The 16,712-nt window shown below is 45.7% G+C and overlaps 1 protein-coding gene across 4 annotated transcripts in view; it reads left to right on the forward strand.

The window, feature by feature from the left end:
• Positions 1–3,045: 3,045 nt before the first annotated feature.
• CDC25A (cell division cycle 25A) overlaps positions 3,046–16,712 on the forward strand; it is a 27,285-nt gene continuing 13,618 nt past the window's right edge. The window contains exons 1-8 of one of the 4 annotated variants that reach the window (XM_019630619.1): positions 3,046–3,821; positions 4,839–4,912; positions 5,680–5,722; positions 6,189–6,225; positions 6,697–6,795; positions 9,123–9,242; positions 11,637–11,771; positions 12,290–12,364. In XM_019630619.1, coding sequence (XP_019486164.1) covers positions 3,652–3,821; positions 4,839–4,912; positions 5,680–5,722; positions 6,189–6,225; positions 6,697–6,795; positions 9,123–9,242; positions 11,637–11,771; positions 12,290–12,364 — 753 coding nt within the window. In that variant the 5' untranslated portion in view covers positions 3,046–3,651. Of the gene's footprint in view, positions 3,822–4,838; positions 4,913–5,679; positions 5,723–6,188; positions 6,226–6,693; positions 6,796–9,122; positions 9,243–11,636; positions 11,772–12,289; positions 12,365–16,712 lie in introns of all 4 variants that reach the window. The other 3 variants (XM_019630609.1, XM_019630628.1, XM_019630638.1) reach the window with 3 other exon arrangements.

Raw genomic sequence — 16,712 nt, forward strand, 5'->3', positions numbered from 1 at the left:
GAGGATTAAATAGCCTGAGGCTTCTGGAGGGGAGGGGTGGTCATGGCTGGAGCTTGAGGGCTTGAGGGGGGAAAAGGAGATGAAGCAGGAGAGCAGGGTGCCTCACTGTAAAGGAACTGCTGTTCTGAGAAAAAGGTTTTAGTCTTCAGTCTGTCAGCAATTGTTTTGAAAGGAAAATGGGCACATGTAAAACATTAAATCAGAAAAGAAATTTTTCTTTTTCTACAGAAAATAAATCTGATAAATTAATGGGAAAGTTTTGAGTTTTTTTTTTTTTTTTTTTTGCTTTTGTTTTTAACAAGGGGAATCCCTTCTCCAAATAAAATATACAGGGCACTCCAATACATAATGCAGATTTCAAAGCCAAGTTTTTGTGGTTACCAGAGAGTGGCAGGAAAGAGCCAGGAGCCCTGCTGGGATACCTCACTGCTTGAGAAACAGCTGTAAGGGCCCAGTAGCTCAGTTGCTTAAGAGCTCGCTCAAGAGTGCAAGCTCTGAGCAACAGCGGTTCGATTCCCAGCCTGAGCTGCTGCTGAGCTACCAACAGGGCAGGATGGCTCAGCTAAAAAAACAAAAAAAAAAAAAAAGAGAAACAGCTGTAGTCCATCTCTGTCACCACTCACAGGTGGAAAGGGAGGCCTGCTTTTCCCCTCTGCATCATCTTCAAGTGGCCACCATCTCATAGTAGGCCCTTGTAGGATCCCCTTCAAACTGCTGTCTCCACCCTTGTCACTCTCTAATCTGTTTTCCACTCTGGAGCTAGGGTTATCTTTTAAACACGTAAATGTAAACTTTGAAATTGTTTCCCATTGTCCTTAAGATAAAGTTCAAGTTCCAGAATGTGGTCTTCAAAGCCCTGCAGAGGCTGGGCCTCCCCAACCTCCTCTTCTACTTGTTCTCTGCCACACACAGGGGACTCCTTCCAGCCTCAGAGCCTTTGCTTAGGGCAAGTCCCTATGCCCAGAGCACTCTCTCCCGCATCCTTAGGACTTAACCTTCTGGACACTTCTCAGGGATTCCCCATCAGATTCCCTTCCTAAACACTCTCAAAGAATTCCCACTTTTTCTTTGCAGCATGTATTCAATCTACATGTACTGAGGGGGTCTCTGAACCAGGAACTGGGTGGTACTAGAGAAAAGGAAAGATGGGGTCCTTACCCTGTTGAGTTCATAGTTATTCGGGCTGACTCACCCCGATTAAATAATCACAGAAACAAAAGTAAACACAGGATGCCTGACAGGTGGATAATAACAGGAGAATGTATCAGTTAGGGTGTCTGAGGGTAGAACTTTCCTGGGAAGGGTGGGTGTTAGCTGAGTGAAGTGTGTATGGGTGTGAAGAGGATGATCCAGCATTCTCCAAGGAAGTATTGACCCTGCCTGTTTGGATCTAGCAAACTGGTAGGCTCTCAGTAGAGAATGAATGAATGGGCAAACATTGACTTGCCCCAAAAGAGGAATTAGATTAGAGCTCAGACCTTCCAATATACAGTGCAAGGCTCCTCACTTCCCCTAGTGAGAGTATGCCTAAGTGAATGGGGAAAAGGGTTTGGTTAAGTTATGCTTTTCCTTTTGCGCCACTTCACAATTAAAGATGGTCCCAAACATAATAAAAAAAATCACACTCAACACTTGAGTCAACCTTTAAAAAGGAAAAAAAAACCACCAATGGTTCTCTGACATTTCTGACACCAAGTTTTTATTCCAGTATTTGGACCTGCTGATGGAAATGCTTTAGTATGTTAATCCTCTTGGGCCGATCCCAATCAGGGAATGTCTGCTCAGGCAAGGAGAGAGGACTTTCCATTCCTTTATTGAAGCATGAAACAAATATTGATTGCATATTTACAATACATACACATACAAAAAGTTCAAAATGTTGAGTTTTTTCCTTAAAGATAGAATTACAGATGATTTTTAAAATTATACTTATCTCTAAGTATACATATACTTTCTAAAGCTATAATTATTTTGCCTTATTTGTATAATACAAACCTTTGAAAGCAAAAGCTTTTGAAAGAAACATTAAATTTAATGAATTTAATGGTAGTCCCTAAACAGAGGTAGTGGTCATAATTTCCACCAGGCACCTAAAATAAATACACAATCTAAATAAGCAGAGTTTTTTTCTCTAAACATGCTGGCTGAAGACAAGTCCTCTTGCAGCCTGATTGCTGTACCTATCTGTACCTCTCTTATAAAATCAGTCATTGTAGGAGCTGTCACTGGGGCAGGGGATATAAAAGTAATTATGGTCACTTATAAAATGGGGATAATCCCTCTTTCACAGAGTTGTTGTAAGGAATAAATGAATTAATAAAGCACTTTGGAAGTGTCTGGCACATACGCACTATCTAAGAGTTAGCTATTATTAAATTTATGGTATTGCTATCTAAGAGCTCCTAGGTTAAGAAAAGGGTGGGAGAGGAGGAAATGATTCTCAGAAAATATAGTAAGAGCTAAAATGGAGGTGAGCAAAGAATGCTGAGCCCCACAGCCCAGGCCATATCGTAGCGTTCAAGTCTTGTCTGGTCAGCAGTTCGTGGCCAGCACAGCCCTTAGGGTCTTCGATGGCCTGCTTCACATGAGCGTTAGCGCTCTGGAATTGGGACCTGGCGTTGGGGCGGGGCAGCGCCCAGTACTTGGATCGTTCAGTTCCCTTCCCCGTTATAAAATTGGGGCGTGGAGGCCCAGCGCGGAAGAGAGGGGCTCACAGTACCGCACGGTTATAGGTCGAGCCACGGCCGGGCTTGGCCTGGTCTCCTGTGGCCCGCCGGCCTTCTCCAGCCTCTACATTCCCTCAGCGTGTGGGGGGGCGACTGGGGGGGGGTGTCCTGTAGCCGTAGCCCAACGAGGGTAGGAGGTGACTGGCCTGCCGAGCGGGGTGGGAACTACGCTTCCCAGGATGCAACGGGTAAGAGCGGCCTTTAGGTCTCGACCGGCGTCTCGCAGATCCTCCTGGGAGTTTTCATTGACCTCTGAGCCCCATCTCATTCGGATCAGCTCCGGTCTCTCTTAGGCCCCGCCCCTGTCTGAAAGCGGGTGACTTCGCAGAGTCCCGCGAGCTGCTTCTCCCCTTCCCACTCTTATTGGTCCAGCCTAGCTGCCATTCGGGAGCAAGGAGGAGAAGTTTCTTACTGATTGGTGGGTTCCGTTTGGCGCCAACTAGGAAAGGGGGGCGGGGCAGCGGCGGTCTCCAGTAAGCAGCTATTACCGCGAAAGGCCTTCTCTCCGCAGCGACAGCCCGGGGCAGGAGGTGAAAGTCGACTTGGTTCTTTGAGATCCCGGGCTGGGCAAAGGTGTGAGAAAAAAGCTAAGAGAGTGTGAGCCCGGGCCGTTGCCTCTCGGCTCTCTCCCCTCCCGACCTGCCGCGTTTGTTTGGATTTAATCTTCAGGTTGCGGGCGCTCGCCCGCCCGCTGGCCTCGCGGGGTGAGAGGGAAGCACCCGTGTATGTGGCTGGCGCCTGCCGGGTCCGGACACCCGCCGGTCGGTGCCGGCAGCCGCGTCTCTGAACCGCGGGGTCGTGTTTGTGTTTGACCCGCGGGCGTCCGCGGCGGGGCGCGCGGCTGAGGCCAGTGCCGGCGGGGCGGGGCGGGCGCGGCGGAGGCGGAGAAAGAGAGAGCGGGAGCCCTGGGAGGCCTGGCGCAGCCATGGAACTGGGCCCGGAGCCCCCGCACCGCCGCCGCCTGCTCTTCGCCTGCAGCCCCCCTCCCACGCCGCAGCCCGTCGTGAAGTCGCTGTTTGGCGCTACAGCCGCCGGGGGCCTGTCGCCTGTCACCAACCTGACGGTCACCATGGATCAGTTGCAGGGGCTGGGCAGGTGAGGAGGGACAGATGAGCGGTGCCGCAGACTGCTGACCTCCCAGACCGTTCTTGGGGGGATCAGGTCCGGAGAAGGGCCAGACCTTTCCGCCACTTGGGGGCGGCCCCGCCTGGCGGGGGGCTCACCATGTGCACTCTCCCCCCAGGCGGAATGTTGGGCGGGAGAGGCCGTTCGGACCCTCCAGGGCCTCCCTCAGTCCCGAGCCAGGTCTGGTAGGGGATGGGGGTGTCACCTTAGCCACCCTTGTCGGATTGCCCTGTACTCTTTCTGTTGCTGTCCCAGGGAGCTTTTTGAAATCTACCCCCATGGGCGAAAAGCAGGCCCTCCTAGGCTCTCACTTCCCTCTTTGCTGAGCTGCCTCGCCTGGATCTTAGTTTCCTGTGAGCTTTGTTCCTTCTCAACAAAGGGACGTGGCATTTTCTGTCCTGGGCTTTGTGCAAAATCATCGCGATCCTTCGCCCCGTGCACATTCCTAATGTCCACCCCATGCATCCCTAAAGCCAGGCCTTTTTACTCAACTTTCCATACTCAAAAGCTCCCTGGACGTCTCTTTATAGCAAAAAAACAAAACAAAACAAAATACATCCCACAGTGTTTGTGGTGAAGCTGCTTTCTCTTCAATCTTGGACATCCCATTTTCCAAGTGAGCACATGTGTCGGTTTTCCAGCCTCTTAAAAGCAGGAACTTGTCCTATTTATTTTCCTCCCTGCCCCTAGCACAGGACCTGGAGCACATGCTCTCGTTTTAGGAAATACTCCAACATTCATCCATAGTCGTCCTGTCCTACAATGTGACCCAGGCCAGGCCTACCCACCCACTCCTTTCTCATCTTTTATGCTTTCACTGCTAGCTAGCCGGGTGTTCCAGGTGGCAAAGTGTTCTGCCGTGGGGTCTAGAAGTCATGATAGTTGATGGTAGGCCTGGCTACTTGCTAACCTCATGGCCTGTCTCCTGTATGTAACCTTTTAGTGATGTCCTAGAAATCCAGAGAGAATTATTTCTTTTGGTTTCAGTGAGTATGAACAGCCACTGGAGGTGAGAAACAACAGTTTGCAGAGAATGGGCTCCTCTGAGTCAACGGATTCAGGTATTCTTTTAAGTCCTCCACATTTTCATGTGTCTGCTGTGTGGGGATCAGTCCTTGGCATTTGAGGAAACGTGCTTTCACCTAGGAACTTTTTGTGGCATTGTGGCAAGGGAGAACGTTAGTCGGGAGTTAACACCTAACTTCCTGGCAGGCTATCTAGACATCAGGGAGGAGAGGTGTGTGCTCGTCAGGCACTGGTGGGTCTGGGCGGTGCTGAGCCGCGTCTTCTCCACCTGCTGCCTTTGGGGAGATGGGCACCTCACTTGGTGTTATTTTGTTGAAGGCAACAAATACTTGCCTTGCTTGTCATGACATAATTGTATTTCCTAAATCCCTAAATTACGCATATGATCTGACAAGATAAACTATTTGAAATCAAAACTATTTCAGAAAACTGGCACTACCTGTTCTTTCCATGGTTGGAACTCACAGAAAGTTACTGGGTAATCTCTTATCTGAATAACCAAGCAAGCCTTAGAAGGTTTGGTTTAATTCACTCTCTTCAAATCCTGTTTTCCTTGATCATATTGACAAGTAGGGAAGGGGGATTGGTAACTATACCATGAAATATTAAGACTTGTGCAAATGGTAAGTTTTTAACAAGAGACTCAACTTCAATTCTGGCAAACCATCCAAGCCATGAGTTTTTTGTTAACTGGCTCAAAGAAACAGTACTAGGAGTTTTATTTATTTATTTATTTATTTATTTAAATAACAAAATGGTGTTTTATGTATTACTTTCTGAGAGATGTTTTAATTTCCTACAGGTTTCTGTCTGGATTCTCCTGGGCCCTTGGACAGTAAAGAAAAGTATGTATTCACTGCTTTTAAATGTGCTTGGAAAGAACTTTCCTGGTTTTTTAAATGAAATTTGTTGTGCTCTGGACTGGCGCTCTGGATTTAGCTGTCCCAAGTAAAACTGGATCCTATGAACAGTCTGGTCTCTTTCGAGAATGAGTAGTTTGTGTCAGCAGTTTTCAGAACTTCTCTGCCTTTATTGTAGCTGTAATTTGATGTTCTGTTTGAGCCTCACCAAGCCCTTGCCCCACTCTAACATAGCCTTAAGAGAATGTGTGTATTTTAAGAGAAGACCTGGGTTTGCTTTTTGCACCTTGAAGCCCAGTGTTGGGGGTGCTTGTGAGAACAGGACAGCATCAGAAATCTATTCTTCCATCTTGCCTAAAATGGGAATGTTTGACTACCCTCTAAACTGTATCTTCTGATATGACTACCTCTTTACTTTATTCTCATTATTTACCTTCTGATTTCATTGCAGCCTTGAAAATCCCATGAGGAGAATAAATTCCCTACCTGTAAGTTCCTTTGCTTATTTTGAACTAATACCTATTATTTGCTCCTTAGCTACCAGTGTGACCTTGATAGTAGAGCTTACTTTAGACAATGAAGACTGCTTTTCCTTACTCATAAGCACTCAACTCCTCCTAAAGCTTCAATAATGGCCTCTTGTGGACTTTTCCCATCATCTGTAATTATCAGAGTTTTATCAAATTAGGAGGGGTTCTTTTATGCAAATGATGTTATTTAGGTGGCGGGTGGCAACCCTAATCCCTTCTGAGCTCTGTAGACCTTGTGGGGTTAAATTCCCATGTAGTGGGAACTTATGTATAGCCTGTGTTCTGGCAAGGTGGAGGCCTGGCCATGTTTACTGCACTATGTGAGGAGAAAAGCACCTTCCCCCCCACCTTTTCGTTTGCTTTTGAGAACTGGGTTGCCATCGGATTTTCATTTGTGTACCCTAATTCCTTTTTTTACTTTGATAGCAGAAGCTCTTGGGGTGTAGCCCAGCTCTGAAGAGGAGCCATTCTGATTCTCTTGACCGTGATGTCTTTCAGCTGATGGACCAGGATGAGAACAAGGAAAACGTGAGTGTGGCATCAGTGTACTAACATAGGGCAGAGGTAAAACCCACAAGTGTCAGTGGCTGACAGAGAAGTGGCTGGGCTGCTTTCTGGGAGACTAAACTTTCATCAAAGTCAAGATGGTCTTTGGAGTCAGAGAAACGTGGATTTGAACCCTGCTGCTTACTAGATGTGTGATCTTGGCGAGTTCCTTTTTTAGGTTTCTTTGTTTCTTTATAAAATAGGAGTAGCCCTACCTTGTAGAACTGCTGTGGGAATTAAATGAGATAACGTAGTTAAATCATTTCCGACGGTTCTTGGCAGGTAGGAATTGCACAGATGGTAGCTCTTAGGAGTAATTATATCTATGAATAGATTATCTGGAAGGGTCTGCCCAGGCCTTCATTTACTTTTTTTTAAAAGATTTTTATTGGGGAATTGGGGGATGGGAACAGTGCTGGGGAATTGGGAGAAGGGGAACAGACAGACAAGTTGCTGTCGTTTTGTTCTTCAGTCTAGTTGTGGAGGACGTTGCTTCACTGGCCCAAGTTGGCACCATCATTGCGCTCTTCCCGGGCGAGGCAGATCAGTAGCCCATGGCAACCCACTGCCACAGGGGCTGCAGCCTACGCCATCTCCAGGTTGAGCTGTTGTTCAGCATCTTAGCTGTAGAGGGCAGTGTCACTGGCCCTCATATGTGGGATCCGAACCAGGGCCCTCTGGCGTCCCAAGCCAGTTTTTAACCATCGCGCCACTCGGCCGGCCCCATTTACTTTTTTCATTGACCCTGGGGAGAGTTGTAAGCTTAGGAAAAGGCTGCTTGACAGTATTTGAAATAACAGCCCAGCAGTCCCAGGGAATTTCAGAGTAACTGCAGTGGTAGCTTAGAGGGTGAGCTTGTGGTCCACCCCAAAGTCCAAGAACGCCTTGGCCTGGCTTTTCTCTCACACCTGACAGGGTGCTTTGCACAGGTAGGCATCAAAGTAGTTAAATGAATTAGCTCAACTTTTCCAGTCTTCTTTCTCACTGTATTTCCATATGTATTCTCTCCCCTTTTCCATTCCCTGCTAAAATGCCACAGTTCACAACCCTTATAATCTTCCAGACTTAGTGTATAACCTACTACCTCCACAAACTCTCCCAGCGATTCCTTTGGCAACTTGTGTGGTGGTGTCCTAAGGGAGAATACAGAAATAAGAGCCTGCCTTGAGTGCTTGAAAGGCTGCGTCAGCCTCTGTATAGTGCTTTCTACGGAACAGTCCAAATCCGTATCCCTGCCTGCTCCATCCCCACTCCCATCCCCCCACCCCTCCAAACCTGGCTTCTCTGCTTGGAGCTTTGTTCTGGAAGGGAAGCAGCATAGGTTAAAGAGCTTTCACTCCGGAGTCATCCTGTCTTGCCATGAAGCCAGATCTTAGGAAAATCACTTAACCTGTAAGGACTAGTTTCATCTTCTGTGAAGTGGGAGTGATTGGGCTGTAGTTGATGGTCAATGAGCTAATACACAGAAAGTACTCCGTCCTGTGTTGGCATATAAGTACTCTGATATTAGCTGGCACCTCTCCGAGCACTTAATAATGAGTTCTTATGTGGATATTTTAGGGTAGGGGGATTATGAGTGCTTTTAAACTTGAAGTAAATGGAAGCATACACTGTGCAGTCTATCACTTCTGACTTCTCTCACTCAGTATTAATGAGATTCGTCCATGTTGAGTAAACCAGTAGTTTTTTGTTCCCTATTGCTTTTAGTATGGAATACAATAATTTTAAGTGGAAAGAAGTTATCTCCTATGGGAAGGAAGAAGGTAGAAAATATAAAGCCCTCACACATTAGAGTGAAAAGTTCTAGCTCCCGTCATTTTGAAATGACTTTGCTTTAGGTTTTAGAAAGTTGTTGATTTAGCTTATAAACAGTGTTTTGTGTACTTGGCAGATACGCACATGTTTGTTGGGAAATCAAGTGTGGTGAGAGAAAAGGTGCAGCATTAGAAGTTAGCTGTTGGGCCGACCGAGTGGCTCAGTTGGTTAAGAGCTCGCTGAAGAGTTTGAGCTCTGAGCAACAGCGGTTCGAGTCCAGCCCGAGCTGAGCAGCCGCTGAGCTGCCAACAGGTAGCAGGATGGCTCAGCTAAAAAAAAAAAAAAAAAGTTAGCTGTTGATAGAGTCTTTGAAATTCTTCGTTACACAGATCCAGTGTTGGAGTTAGATCAGAAACGGGTAAACCCTTAGTTTGGAGACAGTTACAAAGGTGATCAGTGCCTGCTCCCTTGTTGGTCTCACCTGAGCTATAGCTGAGGCCCCAGAGCTGGTTTCTATGGACAGCAGAAGATGTCTCGACTGTACTGTCTTGCAGGAAGCCTTTGAGTTTAAGAAGCCAATAAGACCTGCATCTCGTGGCTGCCTGCACCCTCATGGACTTGAGGAGGGTAAAGATCTCTTCACACAGAGGCAGAACTCGGCCCCAGCTCGGATGGTATGTGCTCAGGCTTTCATAGGGAAGTTCCTGGTGGGAAGAGAATTAAAGCACCCTCTTTGACCTGGAGTTGAAGACACTACAGTAGACCTTGCTGTCTTTACCTTGACTTTGCCTTTTGAAACTAGACGGTCACATTTTTGGTGTTTGCTGTGTCTGGAGAACAGACAGGTAGAAGCAGAGTGAGAGGTGGTGTGTTTGAAATATTGGACTTAAGCAAGGAATATTTGATGTCGATTCTGGGGAAATAACCTGCAGGCATTCTGGGTTGTTCTTCTATGTATGGTGCGATTATATGTCTTACTTAAAACCTGCTCTTTCACGATGCATCCTGAATATTAAGACGTACTTCCCAAAATGGGAAGAGAGCAGAGAGCACTTGGCTTCCTCCAAAGGTGGTTTACTAAAAACTGTTGTGGATTTCAGTGAAACGGCTGCCTGTAGGTGTAATTGACAGAATTTGGGTCCACTTACCTCAGGGTTATTTCTTTGCCAGACAGAGACTTCACTACTTTTAGAGTTTCCTACTGGTGACCTGACAGCTGCAGACTAGAGAGGCCCAACTTGACCCAAATGACCACTGTGGTGTCCAGGTTTTCTTGGGAACCTACATTTGATAATACAACATTACAGACTGACTTGTAGTCTAAGTTGTGGGTTCAGCCAGTGTTGCTGTCTAGCATTTGCACAGAGCACTTCTATGTTTTCTTGTCTTTGATCTTCATAACCCTATAAGTAGCTGGCCCTCCCCCATTTGTAGATTGGGAATGTGTTGCCAAAGGACACAGGTACATAGAAGACCAGGATTGAAGAACCTCCTGATTCCCAAGTACACAGTAACCGTTGAGAGCTGGGGGGCCAAATCAAGTATGTTTAGGATGCGTGTGCTTGAAGCCGGCATTTCCTGTGGTCTCTTGGCCATCCCTAATTGTAGCTCCTGAGGGTACAAACTGAAAGAAAGCCAGTGCTAATCTCACCAGTTTGGATTTTGATCATGTCAGAGGGTGTTTTCTATCTTTGCTTTAAGTCTCCAAGTGCCATCTCTCTTTCCTCTTCATGGCTTCTTGGTGTAGGAATCATGGAGAAAGAATTAGGTTCTATCCAGAGATTTGTCCGTCATTTTCTATAGCACATCTGCACCTGGGGATCTGAGACCCTAAGTCACAAAAACTGGTATTATAACATGATGTAAGCATTCAGAGGGTGTTGCCCTGTGTTAGAGTAACCCACCCCTGGGTTCTGCTGGCTAAAAAACTGCCAGTGTGCCCAGCGGGTGCTCAGGTGCACTTGTGGAGGGTTAGAAATAGCCCATAACTTATGTGTTGTGATGAGAGCTAGTTCCTGAACCAGAGTAGGCCAGCTGCAGACAGGATTCCTAGGTGAGTGATCCGCCAGGAAAACCAGAGGTCCACTTGAGGATTAATGCATTCATGCCCCAAAGGGATTTGGATCTTAAGGATGTTTGTACGATTTACGTTGGGACCACCTTGTTACTGTGTGTGTGTGGTGGCAGGAGGCGGGTGGGGGAGTCTATTTCTGATTTTTTTACCAGGCTTTGGAAAAGAAATAAAGTATCAGTAATGTTTGTATTAGCAATTTTTATCTCTAGAGGGTAGATTTATGAGTGGTTTAAATTTTCTATATTAAGTACATACTAGTTCTATAATGGGGGTTCCCCCCCAAATCAAGATAGGGTAGCCAAAAGTGATATCCCCATTTTTACTCCAGGAATAGTCTCTCCTAGGGAGATTGTAGTGGGGAGAAAAGGTTAGGGCTTGGAGTCAAACAAGTGAGCTGTGTGACCTTGGTGTGTTGTGAGGCTTAAATAGGAATAAATGTGTAAAGATTATATCATAGTGCCTGGCACACAGTAATTCCTCGGTTAAAAACTGAGCAGCTGTCCTTTAGATTCCAAGTCTAAAGAACTAGGATAGATTTTAGAGCCAGGCCACCCTTTATTTCCCTCTGTCAGAACTGGAGTTACATTAAGTATTCTCTAGGCTATTTTGTGGTCTCCATGGAGACTTGTATCTTCTCACCCTTCCTCATTTCAGCAGGTTATCATATTGTCACAATCCTCATAATGATCTGTGTTCACCAATTACAACCCTGTGATAAAACAAAGCTGTCTTTCACAAGAGGCTATCCCCAAATCCCACTGTGAGACGAATTTCTTCTGGGAAGAGTTCCTTGTGAAGGCTACTTGGCCTGACCCAGGACTGTGGGTGGACCTCAAATCATTTATAGCCTTGGGATTCGTATTCCTTTGATTAGTTTCTGCTAAAATTTTACTTCTTATAACAAATGTGATATGTTTTCCTCATAAAAACTATTGACCCATCCAAGGAAATCAAAGCTGATCATTTATTAACAACCATGAATTCTGTCTTGTAGTTTTCCTCAAATGAAAGAGATAGTAGCGAACCAGGGAATTTCATTCCTCTTTTTATGCCCCAATCACCTGTGACTGCCACTTTGTCTGATGAGGATGATGGCTTCATGGACCTTCTTGATGGAGAGAATCTGAAGGTACCGTGTGTGTTTTCCTATCCATCCCACTAACTACCCCTGGGGAAGTCATGTGAAAAAGCACAGCAATTCCTCAGGGCTTGAGTTGGCTCATATTTTTGTTCATTTGGTGAGAATTTATTGAGACTGTGCTTCTAGCCCTATTAAATCCCGTGAGGGACTTCAAAATAAGGCACTGATACGATCCTTCTTACCTTGAAGGAGCTCATAGTCTATTTTTGTGCCAGAGACGTGAAACAAGAACGGTGGGCTGGCAGCCACACGACCTGAAGCTGAAGAGCCTGAGGATCCCTTCTTCCATATGGGGCCGGGGTGCTTGTAGCTATGTTCAGATAACTGAACTGTAAAGTGTGATTGTCTTCTGGCCTTAAAGCGTTGGGGAGTGGGGAAGAGGGGCAAACATTAGAGGCTTTGTATCCTGTCCTGTCTGGTATTCTTCAGGCCAAATCACACTTAAAGCATTGAAATTCATCCTCGTCTCTATTGGATCTTTGTAACACGTTTTTCTCTTTCTTTAGAATGATGAAGAGACCTCGTCCTGCATGGCAAGCCTCTGGACAGCTCCCCTTGTCATGAGAAGAACTACCAACCTCGTAAGTAGTTCCCATGTGTGTGGAGGAAGCCTTGAGTGATTGGGCCTCTGGGACAGAGTGGACCAGATTAAACAAAAACTAGCCCTTCTGCTCACATCACCCCAAGAATCAAAAATTGTTTCATTTAAGTCTGTCTTTAGGTCTCTGGGCCTTGACTGGTCACTAGCGTTTTCTGGTGTTAATGCACAGTTTTTTGTCCTTATTGATGTATGAAGGAGTCTGGATAATGTATATGCATGCAGTTTTTGTTTTTACAATTTCTAGTTCATCCCAACACTTCTTGGTCAGTTAACATCCTTTTTGTACAACTCTGACCTCCATTAACTTCTGTTTTGAGATCACTGGAACATACCTGCTAAACTGAATGTAAGAGATTCAGTTATTCTTAAACTATATGAGATGTGGTATTGGCTTAGATTTTAAATGACAGTTTCATGAGTGAACAATTTGTAGCTGACAAAAGGAATGATCTTAGGCAGCTTGAAGAGAAAGATTTCTGCTCCAGGACCATCCACACCTCTCAGCCCAGCTGGTGGCCCTGCCACAGACACAGCCACTCTTCCTCAGGGTGTTCACTGGAGAACCCTGGCCCAGAACAAAAAAAAGGAGATGCTAGCTCTGCCCTGTTCTGAATGGGATGGAGAGAACATGTTGGATCACCATGTTCAATTTTCCACAGTTGAGAGAATGTGGAGAGATTAGACACATTCAGAGAACAGTTACTGGAATAAGGAGACTCAAAGCCATGATAGATATTGTGGACTGGTTGACAGGTTGGGACAGAAAGGCTTCATTTGAAGAGGAATTAATTAGTCACGTTCTTAAATGCAGACAAAGAACAACCTGCTTTGAATGACAGGACTTCAGCAGAGCTTTACGGTGGCCACGGCAGGAGCTGGCTGGGTTCCTTATAGCTGTTTTTGAGCCAGAAGGATGAGTGAAGGCGCAGAAAGTTGGAAAGTACTACCTGTGTATGGGGAGGGAAGGCTGAGTGGTCGCCCAGGAAAGGATGCTGTAGAAGGTGAACCAAGTAGCAGCTTGAGGTTCCTCACACAAGTGACAGTGATTGATGGCACCTTAGCATTCCAAGCTGTGGCTACAGGTGTGGGTAGCATGGGATGTGGCACTGGGTGAGGCAGAGTTCACGGGCTGGGGCCTTGGTTAGCCTTGAAACACTGCATCTCCCTCAGGAGCCACTGAGGGGCACACACCCACATGGGTACTCTTGGCAGTTAGGGCTGCTGTTGGCAAGTGGGGAGCTGGCTGGCTTCTATCCCTGGGCCTTTGGCTCTCGTCTTTCTAACGCTTGTCATTTTGCCCACGTTTTTCAATATTTCACAAAGTCTGCCAAACATCTAGAACACTGCTTTATCTGTTTTCCACTCAAAGGCCCTACTTTACTTGTAGGTATTCCCCACATGGAGATTAGAATTGTTTTGGAGCTTAAGGGTGCTAAGAGTATTACCTGTAGATAATTGAAGTTTTATATATTCTTTATGTTTTTCCATTTCCCCTGTATAGACTTACCCACATAGTTCTTATATAGTCCCTCTAAGCTTAGAACAGACATTTGTATTTTTCTTGCTTAATTTAAATTAGAATTGCCCTGACTCAGCCATTCGGTTGTAACTGTTGATAGCGGAAACGTAGGCTTGGATGACTACTTCCGGTTGGTTCAGTCATAATGTGGCCAACGGGTAATCAGTCATTTTTATAGTCTGTGTGTTGTGTTCTTGCCCTAAATGGGTTTGTCTCCACTGTCGTCCTCAGTTACAGCTTTGTTTAGTTCAGCCCCAGTATTAAAACTTCACACTTAGAGCAGTAAGACAACAGGAAGTGGGTTATTTTTTCATTAAGGAGCCGCCAATGGTGAAGCAGACAGCAGCTTGTCTTGTGAGAGTGGCCTTGTTAAACTCAGTCATGTAGCCGGGTGTGTCCCATTTAATGGGTGGGTGTTATAGACACTACAAGGGCAGGAGTGTCCACCTGAGTGCTGTGAGCAAGTCGGGGGGGGGGGATCCCACAAAGAGGGTATGTTCAAGCTAGGGCTCAGGGTATGTGGGAACTTGTTAGGGGACAAGATGTTCTTTCTCATGAAAGAACAATTCATTTGAAGACACAGCAGGTAGCCCAGTGAAGCTGGAGACTGAAGCTTGTGTGATGGGTGGGGGCAAGATTATGGTGGGGGTGGCTTGTCTGTCAATTCTAAGGGGTTTGGACTTGATTTCCCAAGAATTCTAGGATTCCTGGAGTATGGTTGTGTTAACTGGAAGGGTGGAGGGATCAGTCACAAACATGCCACTTAGGAGTATGCTGTGACCATTCAGAAAAGTGCTGAAGACTTTAAATCATAGGGAGGAGGGAACAAACAGATCAAAGGATTCTTAGGGCTGGCCGAGGGGCTCAGTTGGTTAAAAGCTCACTCAAGAGTGCAAGCTCTGAGCAACAGTGCCGCCAGTTCGATTCCCAGCCTGAGCTGAGCTGCCACTGAGCTGCCAACAGGTGGCAGGATGGCTCAGCTAAAAAACCAAAAACAACAAAGGATTCTTCATAAATTAGAATTACTGATATTAGGGTGTGATAGAGGTAAAGGAGAAGCCATGAGAATGACACCAAGGTTTTCAGTTTGAGAGAGACTCTTAAGGTCGCTCCTTGATGTTGTTGGGTGTGTGTGTGTGTGTGTGTGTGTGTGTGTGTGTGTGTGTGTGTGTGTCTGTGTGTGTGTGTGTGTGTGTGTGTGTGTGTGTGTGTGTGTGTCTGTGTGTGTGTGTGTGTCTGTGTCAAGTGCCTGGAGGGTGGAGAGCCGGCTGTCTCCTGTCTTCTCCGTTGCATCTGGTATGGTGTAGGTGTGCCCTCGAAACTGCTACCTTAGCTGGGTACAGCCAGCCAAAGGTTGAATGGAATGATAGGACTTAGGGACCTGGGTTTCAGACCCCACCACAGCTACCTACAAACCCACCTCACCTTTCATCCATCTGCAAATTTCCTAATCTATGAACTAAGGAGTGTCGATTAGGAGGGACCAGAGTTGTTTCTAGCAGTAGCGTTCAGGTAGTTTGAAAAAAGTCTTTAATCTGAGACCTTTAGTCAAAATTTTTTTTTTTAAGATCATCCTTGTTTATTTATATTCCATAGCATCTAGCACAACACTTGCCCAACAATGGTAACTCACAGAATGTTTGTATTTTTTCATGGAAAACACCCACTCTATCAAAATAATATAGACTCGTGTTTCCATGAGAGATACTTTCAAATGGAAAGTTAGAAGCAAGGCTGCCTACACAGGTACACCTACCTCCTCATTTACTATGCAAATGCCTAGGGGAAATTCGGTATCGTCACAGTACAAGTTAAGAGTTACACAGCCTTAGCTATACATATAAATTGGCAACTACATTTTTAACTATCAATGCCCCTGAGCTATAAGTATGGGACAAATGAACTATAGTCTTAAGGTTACATATAAATTATTGTAGTAATAATTAATAATAATAATTAGTAATAATAACAATAATTAATGGGCATAGCTTTGAAGAAATAGGCTACTCCAATACAAATGTTATGACCAAATTTACTAGGTCCTTTTGAAAGACAACATTATATACAATATGAGAATACTTGGGAAATGGCTATCAGTTTTATACATTGGATTTCAAAATCACAACTAAAGTACTGTGGTCCCTTCACAATGGGAATTTTCCTTCCAGAAGCAGTTAGCGCAGACTCACAGTTGCCGGAGCTTGTGTTGGAGTTGTGGTTTCTGCCCTTGGGCCGCTCACAATTCCCTCTGAGACCCTGCTGTTGAAAGCAGTGGGCCCTCTTCTAAAAAACACTTCCAGCTCTTGAAGGTAAAAAGAAAAATCTCTGGTCCTGCTTTTCTGAACAATGTTCCATTGAAATAAACGTCAGAAAAAGAAGAAAAGCCTTGGTCTCTGGGAGATCCCATGTGGGAGTGACACATTCCACTGGGGACTATCAGGAACATTTCAGAGGAGAGGCAGCATTGAAGTTGGCCTTGAAAAGGACTGGCTCCCTGGGGTATGAAAGGACATTCTGCATAGGAATGCGGGCTGAGCAAGGCACACAGAGTCATGGACATGCTGAGATGAGTTTAGATAACTGAAGTCGCATGGTCTCCACTGGTCAGATAGACTGCCCTCAAGACTCTGGGAAATGAGTCTTAAAAAGACCCAAGTAGAGAGGACTTTTTTTTAAGTTGCAGAAAAGGAGTTTATTAGAAGTAAAAATGTATTTCAAAGACGCAGAAGCAGGCCCGAGCAGTAGAGAATGGCTCAAGGGCCATTATTAGAAAAGAAAGTACACTCCAAAGAGTTTGGAGCGGGCCAAG

The sequence above is a fragment of the Hipposideros armiger genome, unplaced genomic scaffold (genome assembly GCF_001890085.2).
Source record: "Hipposideros armiger isolate ML-2016 unplaced genomic scaffold, ASM189008v1 scaffold_18, whole genome shotgun sequence".
NCBI classification, from domain to species: Eukaryota; Metazoa; Chordata; class Mammalia; order Chiroptera; family Hipposideridae; genus Hipposideros; species Hipposideros armiger.